General features: G+C 39.0%; 1 protein-coding gene across 1 annotated transcript in view; it reads right to left on the bottom strand.

Annotated features, from left to right (window-relative positions):
- The window catches only part of ATM (ATM serine/threonine kinase), a 123,819-nt gene extending 101,869 nt beyond the window's left edge, over positions 1-21,950 (bottom strand). Inside the window, exons 1-10 of the mRNA XM_067562811.1 lie at positions 21,879-21,950; positions 21,689-21,801; positions 18,382-18,527; positions 16,927-17,091; positions 11,783-11,948; positions 11,169-11,407; positions 7,942-8,105; positions 6,382-6,551; positions 4,826-5,197; positions 598-792 (exon numbers count right to left, since the gene is read on the bottom strand). Of these exons, the coding sequence (XP_067418912.1) occupies positions 598-792; positions 4,826-5,197; positions 6,382-6,551; positions 7,942-8,105; positions 11,169-11,407; positions 11,783-11,948; positions 16,927-17,091; positions 18,382-18,527; positions 21,689-21,801; positions 21,879-21,950 (1,802 nt within the window). The remainder of the gene's footprint in view (positions 1-597; positions 793-4,825; positions 5,198-6,381; positions 6,552-7,941; positions 8,106-11,168; positions 11,408-11,782; positions 11,949-16,926; positions 17,092-18,381; positions 18,528-21,688; positions 21,802-21,878) is intronic.
- Between the last annotated feature and the right edge of the window lie 1,955 nt (positions 21,951-23,905).

Genomic DNA, 23,905 nt, shown 5'->3' with positions numbered 1-23,905 from the left:
TCTCAGTTTACCCATTTGTAAAAATGGATATACTACTACTTATCTACCTCCCTCCCCAAAGTGGTATTGACAAGTTTAATTATGGTTGTAAAAGATTTAGTACTCCTCAGATAGAAGGTGCAAAATGTACATTAATATTAGTGATTTACCCAAAAAAAAAAGTATTAATATTTTAAGAGAGCAAAAAACCTTAACATGCATGCACTGTCTGAAGCTACCACCTGAACAACTAAAAACTTGGATTATATTAGCACCTCAGTTATGCCAAGCAGCAGCAGGGTTAACATCATTTGCTAAATGAAGATTAGTTTGATTCCTGTCACTCTTAAAATCTAAACATCAATCCAGAAAAAGTGCAGGTAATTTTTGTCTAACAGCGGTTTTATAAACTATATTTTACATTCAAGTAAGAAAAAATTAACAATTTCCAAAACAAGTGTTTTATGATACCCTACAGAAAGTTAACAAACAGATTTACAAACTATACCAAAATATTAGCAACATATGAAAACTCCACTAATTCATTTTTTCCTGCCTACATTTTTTATGTTATGTTTTGAGTATATACAAAGAATGGATTATGCTCCAAGTCGTTACCTGCACAGCACCGGGGCTAGCTCCATACATTCTTCCATCTCCTCTTCCAAATGACAGGACAGTAGCCATTTCATTATTGCTTCTTTTAGCATGTAACCTGTATTTCCTTCACAATTACTCTGCACCACTCCTATTTTCATAGTTTCTGGTACTACACAAGCAGTCATTGCTAATGCCAAACAACGTGCAGCAGGACTACAACAAAAGAGAGCAAAGGACAGCTTGTAGGAAATCATAATTCAATTTATTTTCAACAACCATCATTCGGAGGCAGCCAATGTCTTTATTTTTGGTTCTTGGACAGCTCTAAGAATATTGTCAAATATATAAGTTGGTTGGTAAGATCCTATAGGAAGCAAGTCTAAGAGGAAAAGCAATTGAAGACGGTTGGCAGTTTTTCAAAGAGACATTAAGGGCACAAGAGTAAACTATCTCATTGCGTAAGAAAGATAGGAACTATGGCAAGAGACCATCCTGGCTTAACTAGGAGATCTTACGTGATCTAAAAGTCAAAAAAAGAGTCCTAAAAAAGGGGAAACTAGGTCAAATTACAAAGGATGAATATAAACAAATAACACAAGTATGCAGGGACAAAATTAGGCCTGGTCTATACTGGTGGCTTAATTCGAATTAAAGTCCCTTAATTCAAATTAATTACTCCCGCGTCTACACTTGCGCATTGTTAATTCGAATTAAGGAGCCTTTAAAATCAAATTAATAAAACCACCTCTGCAAGTGGATTAGCGCCTGAAGCGCATCAGTTAATTCGCATTAGAGTGAGTGTGGACGCAATGGGACTTAATTCGAATTAATTGGCCTCCAGACTGTATCCCATGATGTCCCATCTCAGTACCCTCCCCCAAAGCAGGCCCAGGAAGATTTAAATCTTCATTTCCTGCAGTGAATGGGTTTAAAATCCAAGCTGCGATCACCTTCCCCCTCCCCCCCCCCACACACACACACAACAAGCCCTTTGCAGTTTGTCTCTTTAAGGGTTTGAAAGATTTCACCACCCCCCTCCCCACGTGGTGAATGAGTTTTAAATGCCCAGCAAGCCCTTTGCAGTTTGTCCCTTTAAGATTTCTCCCTTTGAAAGTTTAGCCCTTTAAAAGTTTGTCCCTTTGAAAGATTTCACCCCCCATCTCCCTCCGGGCATGGTGAATGCCTTTTAAATGCCAGCAGAGGAAATTCTTTGCTACATTGTTTCAGTGGCCAATCATGGAAATTGATGCTTTCTTAAGAGTTTATTCACAGTGCTACATGTGGATACATTTTATCATGCTTTCCATCAGTGAAATGGAAACATTTGTATCACTGTATTAATATACTAATGGACTCCCATGTTATTTATCTTACTTTCTACAGACACCTGTAGAATCAAAATCAAAGGCAAGCAATATACAGGTGGTGGTAGGGGGAGCATAAAAGGCAAACAGCATACAGGTGGGGGGGTTCGTTTGGTGAAGGGAAAAATCAAAGGCAAGCAATATACAGGGGGTGGTGGGGGGAGCATAAAAGGCAAACAGCATACAGTTCTAAAGTAATCCAGGATAAGCTGTGATGTATTTGTCACAGTCAAAATGAGAGCATAGTTCAGCTGGCTCCATGTGCCCAAAGCAACGGTGATCGGGGGAGTGAAAAAAAAAAGCATGAAAATCCTTTTCTTATTTGTTTGGGGATGGGGGAAGAGGGTGGGGGAAGCAGCGATGCATCCTGGGATGATGACACTCATCACAACAGCCTCTATGGTTAGTTGCACTGTGGGATAGCTTCCCACATTGCACTGCTTTCTAATTCGAATTAAGGCTGCCAGCGTGGACGCAAGAAACCAGCACAAACACTGTAGTGTGGACAGTCTGCAGCGCTTTCTATAAATCGCTTTCTGTAATTCGAATTAAGCTAATTCGAATTAGTGCTGCAGTGTAGACATAGCCTTAGAAAGGCCAAGGCACAAAACGAGATTAAACTAGCCAGAGACATAAAGGGTAACAAGAAAACATTCTACAAATACAGCAGAAGCAAGAGGAAGACCAAGGACCAGGTAGGCCCGTTACTCAATGAAGGGGGGGGAAACAATAACAGAAAATGTGGAAATGGCAGGGGTGCTAAATGACGACTTTGTTTTGGTTTTCACCAAGAAGGTTGGTGGCAATTGGACATCTAAGATAGTGAAAGCCATTGAAAATGAGGCAGGATCAGAAGCTAAAATAGGGAAAGAACAAGTTAAAAATTACTTAGACAAGTTAGATGTCTTCAAGTCACCAGGGACAGATGAAATGCATCCTAGAATACTCAAGGAGCTGACTGAGGAGATATCTGAGCCATCAGTGATTATCTTTGAAAAGTCTTGGAAGACAGGAGAGATTCCAGAAGACTGGAAAAGGGCAAATATAGTGCCTATCTACAAAAAAGGGAAATAGGGACAACCCAGGGAATTACAGACCAGTCAGTTTAACTTCTGTAACCAGAAAGATAATGGAGCAAATAATTAAGCAATCAGTTGCGAACATCTAGAAGATAATAAGATAATAAGTAACAGTAAGCAAGGATGTGTCAGGAACAAATCATGTCAAATCAACCTGATAGCTTTTTTTGACAGGGTAACAAGCCTTGTGGATGGGGGGAGGTGCTAGAAGTGGTATATCTTGACTTTATTAAGGCTTTTGATACTGTCCTGCATGACTTTCTCTTAAACAATCTAGGGAAATACAACGCAGATGGAGCTACTATAAGGTGGGTGCAAAACTGGTTGGAAAACTGTTCCCAGAGAGTAGTTATCAATGGTTCACAATCATGCTGGAAGGGCATAACGAGTGGGGTTCCACAGGGATCAGTTCTGGGTCCAGTTCTGTTCAATATTTTCATCAATGATTTAGATAATGGCATAGAGAGTACACTTAAGTTTGCAGCTGATACCAAGCAGGGAAGGGTTGCAGCAAGTGCTTTGGAGGATAGGATTATAATTCAGAATGATCTGGACAAACTGGAGAAGTGATCTGATGTAAATAGGTAAATTCAATAACAAATGTAAAGTACTCCACTTAGAAAGGAAAAATCAGTTGCACACGTACAAAATGAGAAATGACTGCTTAGGAAGGAGTACTGCGGAAAGGGATCTGGGGGTCATACTGGACCACAAGCTAAACATGAGTCAGCAGTGTCTTGCTGTTGCCAAAAAAAAAAAAAAAAAAAAAAACAATTCTGGGATGTATTAGCAGGAGTGTTGTAAGACAGACACAAGTAGTAATTCTTCCACTCTACTTCGCGTTGATTAGGCCTCAATTGGAGTATTGTGTCCAGTCCTGGGCACCACAATTCAGGAAAGATGTGGACAAATTGGAGAAAGTCCAGAGAAGCGCAACAAAAATGATTAATGGTCTAGAAAACATGACCTACGAGGCAAGACTGGAAGAACTGGGTTTGTTTAAACTGGAAAAGAGAAGACAGAGGGGACATGGTAACAGCTTTCAAATACATAAAAGGTTGTTACAAGGAGGAGGGAGAAAAATTATTCTTCTCAACCTCTGAGGACAGGACAAGAAGCAATGGGCTTAAACTGCAGCAAGAGAGATTTAAGTTGGACATTAGGAAAAACTTCCTAACTGTCAGGGTGATTAATCACTGGAATAAACTGCCTAAAGAGGTTACAGAATCTTCATCATTGGAGATTTTTAAGAGCAGGTTAGACAAACACCTGTCAGGGATGGTCTAGAGATATTACTTAGTCTTGCCATGAGTGCAAGGGACTGGACTAGAAGACCTCTCCAGGTCCCTTCCAGCCCTATGATTCTGTAAATAAAATATTTAATAAACATGCATATTAAATATTCCTTTTAAGAGTACTAACCCTGTATGCATTTTCAAACCCATATTTTAGACATTATCAATTCCTCTTGTCTATTTTAAAACTATTCTGGATCTAGTCTTTTAGGAGAACCAAAAAAAATTGCTTTATTTTGTTTCAACAAAAGTAGAGAATGAACCTAACTTTGCCAAAATTTGTTTTTAAGAAGCCTGCCCTGGTCACTTCTCTTCCATGTCACCTTTCAGACTGGATTGAGTTTTTATGTCTGAGTTATAAATGTCTGTAAAACAGGTTTTAACCACAAGTTTAGACAGTACTTAACTAAAATGCCACTAAAACAAATTTAGTATTTTTGTTCATGGAGGAAAAACAACTATATAGAGTCAAAGACACAAGATATACTATCCCTGGTTCCCATCTTACCTCGAAGGCTTGCATGCAGACCCTGAAAATATCTTCCAGAGTTCTCTGTCTATTACCACAAGGTTTCCTTGAATTATGGCTCCAAGTAACCCAAAGCTTTCTGTTTCAATTTGCTGAAAACTTATGCTGCGAACTGTGAGAGACCAAACTTTTCCCCAGATTCTCTGCAGTTCCAACTTTTGTGTGCTTTCCAAGTCTAATTTTTGGCTCTGACACATAGCAACCTCTGTAAGGCACCATAGCACATATGGGGTTCGTTCCCCTTGTCTCTGCTGAGGTAATAGCTGGTGTAGTATAGTGAGTAAGGGAGATAATTCACGAGTAGGAAGACTCATAGGATACTTCGATATTAATCGGGCTGTAATCTGTAACCTTAAAAACAGAAAGTGAAGGTAATTAACTTGAAATGTACATCCTGTGTTGAAAAGCAGTGAAATATAATATAAGCATTTTCAGAGAATCATTTTACACTTCTATTGTTATATATTGAACTGTGATTGTTTAAGTGTTCAGGATAGCTTGTTCAGTCACCAATTATTCTGTCATTTTTAAGCAGTTAAGTATGTTCAGCATCATCCACACAAATGCTGTTTTGCAAGTTGATTGTCAGATATCAGTGAAGCAAACAGAAAATTAATGTCCTTGTCTGTATTTTTATTTCTCATAGATTATAAAGCTGAAAGAGACCACTCTGATTATCTAGTCTGACCTACTGTATAAAACAGGCCATATGACTTCCCTGAATTAATTCCTGTTTGTACTAAAGCATCTCTTTCAGAAAAAAATCCAATCTTGATTTAAAATCTTCCAATGGAGAGACCACCACAGCCTTTTGTAAATTGTTTCAATGCTTAATTCCTTTTGCTGTTTAAAAAATGTGCTCATTTCCAGTCAACTTCTCTAGCTTCATCTTCCAGCCATTGGATCTTGTTTATATCTTTATCTGCTACATCAAAGATCTCATTATTATACCCTTCAAACCATTCTACCCAGCATAAAAGGGTGAGAGCAGAGGTGAGGATCTCACCCTAGCGCATTAATTTTTATTGCAACTCCACAGCCCCACTTAAAAGCCAGGTATTTTCATTCACCATCGTTTCTCTGTCATGTGTTAGTCATGTATCATGTCAGACCTGAAGAAGAGCTCTATGTAGCTCAAAAGTTTCTCTCTCTCACCAACAGAAGGGAGTCCAATAAAAGATAATACCTCATCCACTTTATCTCTCTCATGTATTATGACAGCTATCCAAGTCAGCAATGTGAAAATCATGACATCTAACTATTATGTGGTATTTGGTTTAGAAGCTTTTATCAAGCATATCAAGAACATTCCTCATGATTTTTCCATTGCTGTGAATTCCATGACTGCCTCCCTGTATGTTCTGCATCTGAGCACCTAACTTCAAAACACAAGGCATTTTGGGAGACAAGTCAATATAAAATGTAGGAAGTCAGAGTCCACAGATAATTAAATAATTTAATGTGAAACTAAAATCTATTAATAAATTATTTGTACCAATTTCAGTTCCAAGGTAAAATAATAAAGGTGTTTTTACCAAGGTATGACATCAAAATCATTCTGTGATCTTTGCAAGTTGTCTCGAACTACTTCCCAGCCCAGTTCAATCCTCCTACGCTTGTTCGGTGCAGCTTCATCACCAGACTCTCTTTGTGCAACAGTGTATGACTGGGTTATTTCCAGGACTTTGGTGTCATCAGAAAAGACCTTTGCAAATATATAATAAAAAGAGAACTCATCAATAAAAGTATTCAAGTGTTCACACTGTATTAAAGGCCCTGAGATGTTTCAAACTAAGGATATGTCTATACTTTGAGCTGGGAGTGTGATTCCGCGCTCGAGGAGACATACTCATACTAGCTCTAACTGAATTAGTGCACTAAAAATAGAGTGTAACATCAGTGATGCAAGTGACAGAGGGGCTAGCTGCCCCGAGTAGCACCTAGTCATGCACTTGGGGTGGCTAGCCCCTCCCGCCACTTGCACTGCTGGGGCTACACTATTTTTAGTGAGCTAGCTCAATGAGAGCTAGCATGTCTCCTCGAGCTGAGAATCACAACGCCAGCTTGCACTGTAGACATACCTGAAACTAATCATTATTTACCATCTATAAAGCACTCCAGAGAACTTTCTCATTCTCCTCTTAATTCCCTTCACAACTTTCAAAAGACCACTCATGGCAGGAACCCAGATACTGGCAGAGGACACAAGGATACTGTTCTCTCCAGCACCTATCAATGCCATGCCTAGTTAGCCATTAGGATTTGATCAGAGATTTCCTTCCTGCTCTCCAGAGGCCAAGTGTTCTACTGCCTTTGCCAGCTCAGAAGCAAGAAGCCAAGCTTGGGAACTTTCTTCAGAAGCAAGGCTTGGAACTATGAGCGCTAAGTATTATTACAGTACTTACACTCTCCAGGAATTAACTTACTAGGGTAGGATTTTCACAAGAGCCCAACATGATTTAGGAGCACAAAGTCCCATTGACTTTCAATGAAACTTGTGCTCCCAAGTCACAAACAGTCATATAAAAATGTCTTAATTACCCATTCTTTCAACTATACACAGAATAAAAGTACTAACTAAATATAGACTTCTGCAATAACTAATAATTTTGCCCTATTTAGAATTCCTTGATATTATAAAAGTGTATCAGGAATATAAGGACACTTCTCCCTTACAAGTCTGTGACCATATTAAACTTTCAAATATAAAAAATTTAAACACTTTCAGCAGCAAACAGAAAATGACTGCCTCCATCTCTGCCCTGTACCTTACACATGCAAGTATTTTGAGGAGAGTTAATCCAAAATGTCACTAAAGCAATTAGACTTCTCCATAAACTGAACAGGAAGGCTCCTTCTGGAGCCTGTGAAGCCTTTATTGAACCTGAGTATTAGGAACTCCAGATCGTTATTTAATTCAGGCCAAAAAGATCATGTCTCTAGACCAGAGAATAAATATACTGAAGTATAAGAAAACAATTATGAAAAAAATCTGCAAGACATTAATGGAAAATTGAAGTGTATGTGTGTAGCATAGTACAGTATGCACATCAACTTTACATTCACTTTGAACAATGTGTAGAAATGTTATTTACCTGATGACAAATATCAGCCATTAATTCAATCAAGTTTTCCTTTACAGCAATGTTGCGTGATCCTGAAGAATACTTTCCTCTACTGCCAATCAGACTTATCTCATTCTCCAGCAGATCATACAAGCTGCATAAGATTCTTTGCCAATTTTCTGAGTCATATGCACCTATATGTGAACAGATAAAATTTAAATTATATATACAGCTTCTTTGCCATAGCTACACAATATAATATAGTGTTCTATGTTTGCAGATCAGCAGAGAATGCCTTCAGAACAATTAGTGTTGTATTTTTCAGGAGATTTTATAATGCAAACATTTGCTATTTAAAACAAAATATGTTTGAACATTTGCAAAGTGTGGAGTGGGGAAGAAAGAATAAGGTCTGGATGTAAAATAAGAGGCAGAAAAAAAAAAATCAAGAATCCCATTCCCCATCTGCTCCTACCTAAACATCCAGAACTAAGCAGCTCCCATCCCTAGATGCTCAAGTCCCCCAGTGCAGCCACTTTGCCATTTGGGGCTGTGGGAGTGGCTAAAATACTTCCCCAGCAGCAGCCAGGAATAGTTGACAATTGTGCCTTCTCAACCCAAGGACACCACAGGTGTCACAGATTACATTGCATAATTTTAATACCCAACGTACTCTGGATTTAGCCCTGCCCTGTCCTCTTTGCCCTTCCAAAATAGCAGATGGAGCAGGAGTACCCATATCCAGCATCCCCTGTGCAAGAGAAAAGCCCTGGTAAAGAGATGGCCTTGCACAGAATTCCTTTTGTTAGACACAGGCAAGGTGTGAACATAGACAGTGAAGTCCAAGGACTCTACATGCTAGGGGTTAGGGGCAGATGCTAAGGGAATGCAGGGGAATGTGGTCTAAGAGAGACTTCAGCATCACTGGGGATTAAATGGCTTAACAATGGGTTAATAAAAAATGTAATGGGTTAACAAAAACCCTACAATGGGTTGATAATAGTACAAATCAGCAGTTAGGAAACAGAGCGTTGACAGGGGAAGCTAAAGGTATCAATCAAAAAATCTATGTCCGGTAGCGCTAAGAACAATGAGAAGGAATTTTTTTACATGTATTAGAAACAAACAAAACCTTTAGTGATGGTATGGGTCCAATGCCAGAAAAGACTGGTAAAATTATCGGTCATGATGTAGAAAAGGTAGAAGTATTCAATAAATATTTCTGTTCTGTATTCCGAAGAAAGCAGGCTGATGTATTAATGTCTGACAGTGATAATTAAATACTTTCTATTCCATCAGTAACTAGGGAGGATGTTAAATAGCAACTATTAACGTTAAACATTTTAAAATCTGCAGGAACTGATAACTTGCATTCAAGAGTATTAAATGAATTAACTGAGGAGATCTCTGAACCATTAATGTTGATTTAATAATCTTGGAACACTGGAAATGTTCCAGAGGACTGGAAAAAAAACCTAATATTGCGTCAATGATTAAAAAAGGTGAATGGGATGGCATGGGAAACTACAGACCAATTAGCCTGACACCAACACAGGGCAAAAATTATGGAAATACTGATATGGGACACAATCAATAAAGTAAAAGATGGAAGCATAATTAATGCCAATCAACATGGCTTTATGAATAAAAGTACTTGTCAAACAAACTTGATATTTTTTGAGAAGATGACAAGTTTGGTTAGTAAAGGTAAATGTTGACCTAATGTCAGACTTTTATAAGGCGTTTAACTAAGTCCCACATGACATTCTGATAAAAAATTACCACTATACAAAATCTATGGAGACCGTATTAAATATATTATAAACTGATTAACTCATAGGTCACATAAAGTAATTGTAAATGGGGCATCGTCATCCAAGAGGGATGGTTCTAATGGATTCCCACAGGTATCTAGTCTCAGCTAACTGCTATTCAATATCTTTATGAACGATCCGGAAGAAAATATAAAATCATTGCTGCTAATATTTGCAGATGACACAAAAAATTAGTGGAGTATTAAATAATGATGGGGACAGGTCAGTTATATAGACCAACCTGGATTGCTTTGTAAGATGGCTCACTTGAACATCATGTGTTTTAACACAGTCAAATGCAAGGTCAAACAACATCTAGATACAAAGAACATAGGTTGCATTTATAAAATAGGGAACTATATCCTCGAAAGAAGTGACTCTCAAAGACTTAGGGGTCCTGGTAGATAAACAATTTAATATGAGCTTCCTGTGAGACAATGTCACTAAAAGGGCAAACAGAATCTTTGGATGTATAAGGAGGGGAATATGCACTAGGAGTAGGGAGGGTAGTATTTCCTTTGTATATGTTTCTAGTAAGATCATTACTAGCATATTGGGTCCAGTTTTGGTGACCACTCTTCAAAAAGGATGTTGAAAAATTTCAGAGGGTTCTTAAACGAGAGGTAAGTATAATCAAAGGTCTAGAAAACATGCCTTATAGTGAGTAATTAAAGACGCTCTATTTAGTTTATCAAATATAAGGTTAAAAGGTGACTTGATCACAGTCTGCAAGTACCTACATGGGAAAGAGATTTCTGATAACAGATGGCTCTTAATCAAGATGCAATGGCTGGAAACTGAAGCCAGACAAATTCAGATTAGAAATAAATTATCTTTAACTAGGGTAATTAATCATTTGAACAATTTGCTCAGGGACATGGTGGATTGTCCATCATTTGCAGTCTTTAAATCAAGAATAGACATCTTCTAAAAGACATGATATAGCTCAGATAGAAGTTATGGGACCCAGAAATTACTGGGTGAGGTTCTTTGGCCCGTGTTTTCCAGGATGTCAGAATAGATGACCATAATGATCACTCCTGGTTTTAATATCTATGAAAATAACAAGATATGAAAATGTGTGCCAATCTGCACTTTGCTCACTCCTGTATGTTGTATCCATGCTCTCCAGCCTTTTTCTCCCCCTTTTCTTTTAAAATTTTAAAGTCTTTGGCCAGATACTGGGTATTCCCATTCAGCACCTAGCACATTTTGAGTGTTGTTATAATACAGTAATAATTAAAAACATGTATTCCACAATTCAATCAGCTTTAATGCAAAGTGTAAAACTATTGAGAAGCAACAGTTACTCCCACGATTATTCTACAGGTTGACCAGTGACATCCAGAACTTCTGTGCTCATGCAACCTGAACTATCACATATAGCAAACATTTGCTAAAATTAGACAGGCAAAAAACCAAAAGAATCTTTTTATTGTGTACCTTTCTCCTGTGTTTTGGCTCCCTTTGGATGATGAACATGAACCTGCAGTTGAAGTAACTGAATTATTACTTCCTTTAGAGAATCTTTTGGTCTATATTGAGTCCATATATAAAGCACTGTAGGAAGAATTTCTTCTCCTAGCTTACAAATCCGTATACGATAGTTCACAGCAAACACACTGAAGAAGACATTAATTGCTGCAAGAATATGATCTAGACCTGCAGAGGCGTTCTCCTTCCTGCAATATAAACCACACACTTCATCTACAGCGAAAATAGCCAACTTTCTATTGATAAGTATTAACAAATAAAGAATTTGTCTGGATTTTTTAAAATTCTATTCCTGGAACTCTAAATTAAGCACTCAACAAATCTGACTTAATATGTAAGGGAAGTATACTCGAAAGATCTCACATGGGCATGCTTCCAGAATACATAAATAAATGTGGAAAGAATTCACATTTCAAAGAGCTCTGAGTAAACAGAAAGATGTTGAAGGTCAGAATAACAGAAGTTAGGGATCGATGAGCCTCCTCAGGCAATTAAGTTCAACCCCCATTATCTACGACAAGTTAGCCTCTGAAATTCAATTTTGACACAAAGCAGAAAATTACCTTGCACATTGCAGTGCTTTTGAAAAGAGGCAAAAAAGATTGGGATTTAGTTCATCAGTTTGGAAGCAGAATCCTCTGGTCAGTGTATGAATTATTCTAGCCACCAAGACTCTGTTAATGTCTCTGGAATGTTTGAGATACAATTTGCAGTACAGGGTCAGCAGATCTGTAAATATAATCCAATGTAAAAATTACTTATCAAAAATCATACAAAGGTATAAATGTCTCATTAACCTGGGTAAAACAGTGCTTTAAGAGACCAGAACATATCATTCTAACATGCTGATTAAATGCAGAAGTTACACAGGAAGGAAAAACAACCACTTAAACACTAAGTATTTTGCCTGAGCTATGAAAATATGCACTTGATATTATCATCATAGACACTTGGAGCATTATTCACAAAAGTTAATTCTCTGTTTTCAACTTAACTGCACACAGAAGCATTAAGATTATATTATCTAAACATATCAAAAGCAGCTGAATGCCACAAAAAACAAAACAGACACCCCCCCCCAACCAACCAATAAATAAATAAATAAATAAATAAAGACAACTAACTGACATTTCAGCTAATTCTTACAGTGAATTATTTCACTCCCTTTTAGCATGTCACCAAAGAGACAGAATTTTCACTGATATGCCAGAGTACCTACAGAAATGGTACTCCAATGAGTACCAGCAGAAAAATGAAGCTTGCCTACAATAAATGGAAAAAATGTATTAGGTACTTGTTAAATTTTGTTTTTCTTCATTTTCTAATATTTTTATTTCATAGGTAATTATTAAACTAATACTTCATAGAGCTTTGAAGATGTAAAGTGTTACACTGCATAAGCATTATTTTTATATCTTGTAGGAGAGGATATATAAAAAGAGCTTTAGAGATCAGTATTAAAACCTACAGGGACATCTCAGCACTAACTGGAATTTGGCAGCTGCAAAATAGCATCTTCAAGAGCCTGCTAAAGAAAACACAGTTATATATATTATATATATAAAATATATTAAAATTATATTATTAAGGTTGCAAAGTATAGAACTCAAAATTAGGAAATGCCAGAATTTCCTGTGTGGCCTGTGCATCTTTAATTCAGCCCCCTTGTGCGTATGCATTATAATACAGTCTTTTATTACTTTATCACATACTTTTCCACAGGACCCAGGCCTCATTCAGTGCAAAGGATGGATGGTGCTCATTAAATTAGCAGGTATTCAATATTTTATCATCATCATTCAATGTTTGGCTCCATGTCTTATTTACTGAACACTATTCAAACCCTTCTCTGAAGACAGAGTTATTAATGTTCTCATGAGCTTTTCTATGATGCACATACTATAGTATTTGAGTTCTTTACAAACAAACTTGTCTTCACAACACCCCAGTGAGGTGTGGGGGTGGTATTATTCCTATTTTATAGTGGGGAGCTGAGGTACAGAGATTAAGATCAAAAGTTTCCAGTGCCCAGTTTGAGATAAGGGCCTATTTTTCAAAGTACTTACCATTTATAGCACTTTATATGTTCAAAGCCCAGTTTCCACTGACTTCACTGCCAGCTGTGAGTGGCTCAGCTGTAACTGAGCTGTAACTCAAACCCTATGATATTAATGTGGGCACCCAGATAATGAGGAACACACAATTAGTGACCATCCATGTAAGGTCTGGTTTAAGTTACTTGCCCAGCATGAGATGCCTGTGGCAGATGAAAGGTCAGAATCTAATTCTCCAAGGCAGCATTCAACTGCCTTAACCACAAAAACATCTTTTCTCTTCCTACAGTCCACTTCCTCATTCGCTTTTAATTTCTGCTACAAATGAGGCAGGGTCACCCTTTACATCACAACTGATTTATCCCCAGAGTAGATCCATCCTGTGCACTAAATGAGAGAGGATTCTGTGGAAGAAACAGTATGTGATCACATAATTAAAGAATATACCATAATACATATGCACAAGGGGGACGAATGAAGATTTCATAGGCAACCTTAATTCTGGCATTTTCTAACTAAGTGTTCAACATTCCATCTTTAATAATATTCTTTTAACATAGTTGTTTGTATGAAATTTCCTACATTTCTGAAAAAGCAAACAAAAAACAAATTCCATCAGGTGGCATCATATTGACATGCACATGGGTTGTCAGCAGGGTTGGAACCTTTAGATCTATCATAGAATCATAGATGATTAGGGTTGGAAGAGCCCTCAGGAGGTCATCTAGTACAACCCCCTGCTCAAAGCAGGACAAACCCCAACTAAATCATCCCAGCCAGGGCTTTAACAAGCAAGGCCATAAAGACCTCTAAGGATGGAGATTCCAACACCTTTCTAGGTAACCCATTCCAATGCTTCGTCACCTTCTTGGTGAAAAAGTTTTCCCTAATATCAAACCTAGACCTTTCCCCACTGCAACTTGAGACCACATCTCCTTGTTCTATCACCTGCCACCACTAAGAACAGCCTAGCTCCATCCTCCTTGGAACCCCCCTTTAGGTAGCTGAAGGCTGCTATCAAATCCCCCCTCCGTCTTCTCTCCTGCAGACTAAACAAGCCTCGTTCCCTTAGCCTCTCCTCATAAGTCATGGGCTTCAGTCCTCTAATCATTTTCGTTGCCCTCCCCTGGACTCTCTCCAATTTGTCCACATCCTTTCTGTAGTGGGGAGCCCAAAACTGGACACATTACTCCAAATGTGGCCTCACCAATGCTGACCAAAGGGGAATAGTCACTTCCCTTGATCTGCTGGCAATGCTCCTACTAATGCAGCCCAATATGCCATTAGCCTTCTTGGAAATAAGGGCACATTGTTGACTCATATCCAGCTTCTTGTCCACTGTAACCCCCAGAGCCTTTTCTGCAGAAATGCTGCCCACTCAGGTGGGCCCCAGACTGTAGCAATGCATGCTACAAGCACTTGTCCTTGTTGAACCTCATCAGATTTCTTTTGCTCCAATCCTCCAATTGTCTAGGTCACTTTGTTTCTTATTTTTACCTTCCAATGTATCTACCACTCCCCCCAGCTTAGTGTCATCTACAAACTTGCTGCGGGTGAAATCCGCTCCATCCTCCCAATCATTAATGAACAAAACCAGTCCCAGGATTGACCCCTAAGGCACTCCACTTTTTACCGGCTGCCGGCTAGACATCGAACCATTGATCACTACCCATTGAGCTCAATGATCTAGCCAGCTTTCTATCCACCTTATAGTTCATTCATCCAACCCATACTTCTTTAACTTGCTGATAAGAATACCGTGGGAGACCATATGAAAAGCTTTGCTAAAGTCAAGATATATCTTGTCCTCCTTTTTCCCCACATCCACAGAGCCAGTCAACTCTTTATAGAAGGCAATCAGTTTGGTCAGGCATGACTTGCCTTGGTGAATCCATGCTGACTGCTCCTGATCACCTTCCTCTCTTCCTTGTTCTAGTCCCCATTCTCTTTGCCTACCCAGTCCCAGTCTCATCAGAGTCCTTCACTCAATCTACTCCTTTTTCTCCCTTGTGGACAAATTGTGTCCCGTCTGCATTTAAATCAAGGGCTTTCTCCTCCATACTGCCTGGATGCCAACAGAGGGGTCACAAGAGTGACAGATTCCCTGCTCTCCGTTCCAGCTCCATCCTGGTCTGGAGCAGCTATTACCAGGAAAGTCTAGCTTCACCCTTGTAGTCTGGGATGGAGCATGCTCAAAAGCTCAGTGGGGACAGCGTATGTGCTATCTGGTCAGAAACAGGACCTGTGAGAAGATGGCACATGCTCAGTTGTTCTGTGGAGATGGCGCATGCACAGTCAGCAAACACTAGGGGCTGTCAGAGGCTCGAGTATGCTCAGTGAGGAGCAGTGAGTTTAGGTACCAAAATCAAAGAAGTCTCTACTGAGCATGTGCAAACTGTGATTTTTCAAAGGGTTCTATCTTGGCCAAATTTGGGTGGGTTTTCACAGGAACAGCAAAAAAGGTACATGTCTGATACAAAGGCCACACCCCTACTGAAGCCCAACTCCTTGCTCCAAAGTATGGGAGCATTGAAGCTGTTCAAAGAAAAGGTGACAAGAATTTTCTAACATGGGTAAAACAATGTATTTTTCTCTTAGCCTCATTCTCAGAAACAGCTGAACCATTTTGGCTGAAATTTTCCAAAAAAAGAAAAGCCTAAAACAGACATCCAGCCTGGAAAATTTCAGCCCAAACAGTTAAATTTTGGCAAAGTTATAAGCAACAACAATGTCTTATAATGAGAAATACCACAATACTAATCTATAAATTCGTGCCCACGCTCTGAATACTGCATGCAGTTGTGGTTGCCCTATCTCAAAAAAAGATATATGGAACTGGAAAAGATTCAGAAAATGGCAAAAAATATGATCAAGGATATGGAACAAATTCCATATGAGGACAGACTAAAAAGATTAGGGCTGTTCAGCTTAGAAAAGGGACAACTAACAGGAGATATGATAGAGGCCTGTAAAATCATGAATGGTGTGGAAAAAGTGAATTAAGAAATGTTATCTACCCTTTTCCACAATACAAAAACCCATGTGTCAAATGTCATGGAGCCAAACCCCCAAGTAAGTAAGAAATAACATGCATATTTAGGGCCAGAGCACTGCTTGTATGTTCTAACCCATTCCTTTTTTAAAAACAATTTTGGTCCTCTTAGACTAAGTTCTTCAGGACTGTCCCTTACTATGTCTGTACAGGGCCTAGCACAATGGGGCCCCAAACATGGTTGAGATCTTTGGATACTACCATAATACACGTAAAAATACTAACTGGTAGTACATTAACTGTGTAGGAAACCACAGCAGTCAATATATTCTCAATAATAGCTCATATCCAACTGTACATTAAAATTGATTTAATTGAGACATTGTTCCCAGTACACAGGGGTTAACCTACCTGGAATAACAGATAATAATAGAGGAATAATACTGTAATAGTCACTCCCACCCTTTGTCTATTTAAATTGTAAGGTCTTTGAGATAGAGGCTCTCTCTGACTATATTTATACAGGGCCTCATGCAACAGGGCCTCTTGGTGCTTCTGTAATAAAAAGTCAACAATAATAATATGCCTAACCATATTTCTATACAAACAAAATACATCTTTTTAAATGGACGTTATTGAAATAGAAATGTTACATACTAACCTGACCACTGTTGCTTAGATATCTCACACCAGTATTTCCTCTCTGAAAGAATGTCCTTTAGTAATATGCTACTACAGTCAGCTCCATAAACGGCACAACTTGATGCATCTTTCACTATGTCCACCACATAATTCAGAAGCTCCTGACATTTTAATCTGGGTGCTCCTATGTAGAAAATAGCAGGAGGTACAAACATAAGCTTTTTAACTAAACCAAAGATACATATATTTCCTCCTATTGTACTCTTCCGCTACCCACAAATATCTTTTTCCTGTAGCTTGCACAACTTTTTTTTGGAAATATTAGAAATAACCAACATATAGCATGTTCTCTATATATGACATTGCAATTTATATCGTTTTTTTTGTTAACACCCTTGTTTTTAGAGAAACCCTTTCTAATAATGAATTTACCTAAAAGACAGTGGTGATCCGAAAAAAAGTGGTAAGCCACACATTGGTTACATTCACAAGCACCAATAAAACAGAGAAGTAATACAAAAGGATTCTGAGGTTTTAGAATATTAGCATGAAATGAAAGTGATATTTAGCTGAAAAAATGCATGCGAACACATATAGCAGTTTGAACATTTAAAGGAGGAAAGAAACTTGGAGAGCAGTTATGCTGAGAGAAACATAAGAGTGATGATGCCATCAAAATAGATGAGCTTCCAATGCAACCTGGCAGCAAAAAGCTAAATGTGATTTTTGGCTACAGGGAAGTGATAGTCCTGAACTACAAGGCTCTGATGAGACTGCACCCAAATACTGTGATAAGTTCTGGACTCCTCAATATGAGAAAGATGTAAACAAACTGGAGGGACCGTAGACAGTGTGTGACAAATATTATTACTTTGGAGGGCTTAACTGATGAGGAAAGATAAATAGCACTACATCATTTTGTTAGATAAAAAAAGAGGTCAACACACCCATCTGCAGGTATTTGAAAGATGAGGAATTGTTTAGAACTGTCCAGAGGTATAACTAAAAGAAATGGGATAGAATTCATAAAATGACAATTCAGGCTGTCAGCAAAACCTTTCTGATGGTGAGGGTATTTGGGTTAGTGAATAGTTTCCAAATGAAATTTGCAGAAACATTATCACCTGAAAATTTTGCATAAAATCATGTTTTCCTCCATACTTAGTACAAACACAGTTCACATCATAAGTGCTCAGTAAACAAGTAGACTATACAAAGGACTACAATTACACTCCAGATGAAGAAACAATTCTATACCACCATAGAGATGAACTAATATAAATTTTCCATCTAGATCTTCCAACACCAATAAAGAAGGTTTACTGGGACATTCAAGAAAAATAAACACTAATTTATAATCGTGTCCTTGAATATTTTAAAAAAGTGTGTCACACCCGGTTCTGAGTAAGAACTCGAACCTGACAGTAAAGCAGTAAAACATCTATAATTATATCTGAATATATACATCACTAACTTTTATTAGCACATCTGATGAAGTATTTGACCAAACTGCTGATCTCTTGCATCTTTTTCTGCCTGGAAGCTTGTGTTGAGGCAGATACATTTGGTTTTGCAAGTCTGATACTTTCAGTTTCTTTTAGGATGTACTTCTGCATAAACCTTCAAAAATACAAAATGGGTATTTGTGAAAATCAAATAAGCTATGCAGGCTGTTGATTTAAATAAAATGGGTAAAAACTTTTTGTTAAAACGTAAAATCTATGCACCAGTTTAGCAACTTTGGTTCTGAAACAATAAACACAGCCATACATCACTAGTGTAAATCTAAAGGAAATAGCTAGCAGATAATGACAAGAACTGACTATCTAGTACATCTTGTGTCTGAATTAATTTACATATTTAGATTTTAAGCTACCTGGGGTAAGAAGCATATCTTCCTCTAAAATGTTTTTACTGCTGGGCATACAGTTAAGTCTGTGGGTCTGTCGTGGAAGTCACGGATTCACCTCCGTGACTTTCGCAGCTGTAGCAGTTGGGGTGGCTGATCTCAGGGCCACCCAAGCAGCTGGTCCCAAGGCCAATAGCACCAACCACTGCTGGAATGGCCCAGGGCCAGCCACTCTGGCAGCCCCTTAGCCAGCTGCACCGGCCACTGCTGGAGCCTGGTGCCTGAGCAGTGGCCAAGCAGTGGCTGTGGTCCCTGGGGGCGACCCTAGAGGCTGTCAGACAGCAGTCCCCGGGGGTGTCGGAGCAGCAGGTGGCCAGGGGCAGTCAGTCCTCAGGGCCCCCGCAGAACAGCGGCGCCTCAGGAGCAGCTAAGATTTAGTCAGGGGTATTTATAGTAAGTCATGCACTAGCCATAGGCCGTGAATTTTTGTTTACTGCCCATGACCTGTCCATGACTTTTACTAAAAATGCCCATAACTAAATCCTAGCCTTACATATAGACAGTGATTAAAAGGAAAATTATATTGATGTGCATCGATTATTCATGTTACAATAAATCCCTATAATTATTATAGCATAGAATATTAAAAGTATTGTTTATTGTCCATAATGAAGAAAAACTTGAATTATTTCTAAATAAATGAGCTTCATATCAGACTCCACAGCATGTTTTTGAATGAATATTTTAAAATTATTCCTTGAAAAAGGTGCATGACTTTCATTAATTTTAATGGGAGGGGTATAAATCAAGTACTGTTATGAGAACAGTCTCATATAACTCAGAGTGGATATGTAGTATAAACAGACTATTAGTTTGTATTTTCTGTACTACAAGTGTTGTATATTCAAGTATTTCATAATTACATTTTCTAATCTGCAATATTTACTTGGTTTAGTATGTATATTTTCTTCTAACAGTTACCCCTTTTTATATTAGTCATAGCAAAAGTAACAAAAGACAAGGTAAAAATCTTTATGGCAGTTATATTACATTGTAGAAATACACGTGAAGCTTAGTTTGGATGTATAGTTTAGAAATGTGTATGGATGTATAGAAGCAGATTTCAGATGCTGATTTTTAATATGGAAGTGCCACTTATATATAATGAGAGACACATCATGCTATGTTCCATTTTGCTCTCAGTGGAAGAATAAGATGCAAGTCACAGCATATATGGAACAGTACTCCTGGGGGAATTCAGTACCACTGCATGCATACAGAATTCATGCCCCCCGCAGATTTATTTGCTTCTCAGCAAACAAATGACTTTTTGACAGGGAAGTAAAGGGAAACTGCAAGAGCAGTCACCCCCCCTACCCCCACCCCAGCAGCGTAGGCATATCATTTCGGGTGCCTGTGCGGAGAGGTAAACCACATGGGGCTGGGGATGCCCCAGCTAGTGCCAGGTCAGACTCACCTCCCCCCGTCCACCCAACCCCCGTGCATCCATACCTCCCCAGACCACCCCCAGCCTCATGCCCCCACACCCAGAACTCTGCCACCACGCTCCCTGCACCCAAAACCCCACCCTGCCAAGCCTTAGCCCTTATATCCAGAGGCCCCCCATCCCTCACTGAGCTGCACCTGGCCCTCACTTGAATCCACACTTGGATCCTTTCGGACTGTGCCTGCCTGCCCACACTAGGTGCACCTGGTGCGGACGGTCAAGGCCCTGGGGTGTTTCTGGGGCAGACCTAGCCCTTGTGCTGTGTCAGGGTTGGGTGCAGCCTCATTGCTGAGTCCATGCCCTGGAGGGAGGGGCTGCAGGATAATCTCCCACCTCTGTGTAGCCAATGGCCTGTGCTCCCAACTGCCATGCTGGAACCTCCCCATTTATTTATTGACAAATAAAATTTGCAGAATTTTAAAATATTGTGTACAGAATTTTTATTTTTTTGGTGCAGAATTCCCTCAGAAGAAAGAACAAACCTCCATATTAAATATGAGAGCCTGTACAGACCATACAATATAACTCCTTTGGCCCATGAGCCACACTTCAGCTATCTTATTTCAAAGAATTGATTAAAAACATAGGTTTCTAATGAGATGACTATACTATATATATGTTCAAAGAACTGCAAATCTAAAGCTGGAGACAAACTGAAGATATTCATTAGAAAAAAGTAACAGTTAGTACTTATTGTAAGATAAAAACTAAACAAGTGACTAACAATAACTACATTAGCGATCAACCTTATATAACCAAGTTTCTGCTAGCATTAAAGTATGGTGTGACCATGCCTTAGTATCCTCTGCAACTGGTAACTGTTACACTGACAGACAGACTTCAGGTCCAAAGGGACCATCATGATCATCTAGTCTGACCTCCTGCACACTGGAGGCCACAGAACCTCACCCCTCCCTCCTGAAATAGACCCTTAACCTCTAGCTGAGTTACTGAAGTCCTCAAATAATAGTTTAAAGACTTCAAGTTACAGAGAATTCATCACGTACACTAGTTTAAACCTGCAAGTGACCTGTGTCCCATGCTGCAGAGGAAGGCAAAAAAAAACCCAGGGTCTCTGACAATCTGACCCAGGGAAAAATTCCTTCCTGACTCCAAATATGATGATCAATTAGACTCTGAGCATGTGGGCAAGTCCCACAGGCAGATATCAGGGAAAGAATTCTCTGTAGTAACTCAGAGCCCGCCCTATATAGTGTTCCGAGCCATTTCACTTTCTTTTTGTGACTATCTTTAAAAAATATGTAAATTTAAAATAATCTTTTAAGACATTTTTTATTTACAAACAGACAGATAAGATTCCTGAATCCAATTTTCAGATCTAGGAAAAAATATTGGTGTTAACCTGATAATCTATGAAACAAAAGAACATTCTTTTGTACAGTGAGAAAGATGGAAAAATGATACCTAAATACAGCATCCCAGTTGAGTTGTTTTACTTGTTTAGAGTCAGAATTCCGATCCAGTTGGTTAATTGTTTCAGAATCACGGATGAGTCGTTTGAATTTTTCAACTTCTTTCTGAAAATGTATTTCAGGAAAGAAGTTATTATGCATTCACGCCACTGTTTTACATACAGAAAAAGGACATTAATTACCCTTCGCTCTGTAACTTTGTCATTTTCAAGTTGACGGCAGCAGACAAGCAGTTCATGTAGCACAAGACTCATGGTTCAGCTTAGCAGTAAATAAATAATTTGCATCTGTAAACAGAAGTAAAGACAATCAATATTCTAATTATGAAATAAACTAACTGCCTTACTACAGTACCTGGCCAACCTGCTCAAAAGATGGGAAATGCAATGTAAGATGGAATTCCAGCTTCAATTTTCAAAACAAAAAGTCTCTTTTTAAAAATTTACCTGCAGCGTTTTGATATTTTAGTTGCTTTCAGTTCATAATTGTGGTCATCCTGTCTTATATGCATAGGTATTTTTTACATTTCTGTTTTATTTCACAAAGAAGATCATCATCATTTGTGTTGGTCTCACCAGCCATCAAGAATCAAATAGTCTCATTACAAGAATGTAACCCATTCTCACAAGCAGTAGTTACGGAACAGACGACGAGGGCCACTTCACATGACCGTATGTCTATACAGGAAGGAAAAAAGAGCAGCTGGCCCATGCCAGCTGACTCTTGCTCACAGGGCTCAGGCTGCATGGCTGTCTCATTGCTGGGTAGACTTCTGGACTCAGTATGGAGCCCTGCAGGGTGGGAGGGTCCCGGAGCTCAGACTCTAGTCTGAGTCCAGAAGTCTACACAGCAAAGAAACAGCCCCGCAGCTCAAGTCGGCTGACATGGGCCAGCTGCGGATTTTTTTTTGCTGTTTGGACATATTCTCTGACTTCCGCCCTCACGTATAGAGAAGCGAGAGAGCTGGGCAGACAACACAGACCAAAACATCAACAGTGAACAGACACACCTAACTCTACAGGTCTTTTGGATGACACAATGAGCACCATCTCTCAGCACTCAGCCAAAATCAGAAGCTCTCTAAAGCTCAGCCCAAGAAAGACTAAGCAGCAAAAGGGAAGCACTTTGAAAAAAACTTCCCTCTTCTATAACATCCCCCTCTAAAAAGAGCATCTACCTTCCAACTGTTAAGTTTGCAGCCTTGGGGTCCTTTTGGATTCCTCACTGCCACAGGACGCCCAAACAGCCATGGCAGGAAAAATGCCCACCTTTCTCTGTGACTAGCCAGAAGATTGTGCCCCATCCTATTAACACAGACCTGGTCTTCATCATCCACATATTTATAATCTCCAAAAAATTGATTACTACAACTGGAATCTAAAGATGAACTTTCAGACCTTGCAAAAGATCCAACTAATATGCCATAGACTTATAGGGGATAGGGTGGATAAAAATCTATGATTTTTTTTAAAATAAAAAATCATTTTTTTATTTAAATCAGATGTTTTTGATTTTTTTTTAAAAATCAGTACAATACTAAATTTCTCTCTCATTCAAAAAAACAGTTACAATTAAATCTAATCACAATCATGCTAAACCCACACTTACAGTGTCATAAAAATGAATTAATGGCTCTAGTCTTCCAGCCTAATTACCAGTTCTTGCTTCTTGAAAGTTCTGGGCTTTCAGGGCTTGTCTACACTTACCTCTGAGATTCGGCGGCAGTCGACCGGAGTTTATGCAAGCTACGCAAAAATCTTGCGTAACTCCCGTCAACTTCTCTGTTTCTCTTCTGTGCACTGTCTTCACTGCACTGTGCTGACAGGAACCGCGTTCTTGTCGACGCAGCGCTACGCCACTTGAGAAGGTGGTCTTAATACGTCGATTTCTGGATCGACTGAGCAGGTCTTCACTGACCACTCAGTCGATCCAGAGAAATCGATCTGACGTGCCGCCGTAAGTGAAGACAGTTTCAGTTTCTGCTTCTCAGCAGACTAAAGTCACATGTGCAAAGAAAGACACAGGCTGGATAAGATTGTTGTTGTTCTGTGCTTATGTGGTGGTGGAGCTGGGCAAAGCAAGGCAGAGGAGTTAGTTAAGACTGTCTTAAAGGCACAGAGAGAATATTTTCATCATTTGGTATTATTCACTCAATGCTTCAAACGTGGCAAAGATGAGAAGATACTTAGAAGAAGAAATGGAAGGATGA

The sequence above is a fragment of the Emydura macquarii genome, unplaced genomic scaffold (assembly GCF_026122565.2).
Source record: "Emydura macquarii macquarii isolate MOO-44397 ecotype Brisbane River unplaced genomic scaffold, CSIRO-AGI_Emac_v2 contig_2473, whole genome shotgun sequence".
NCBI lineage: Eukaryota > Metazoa > Chordata > Testudines > Chelidae > Emydura > Emydura macquarii.
This window is presented reverse-complemented; position numbering and strand designations above follow the sequence as displayed.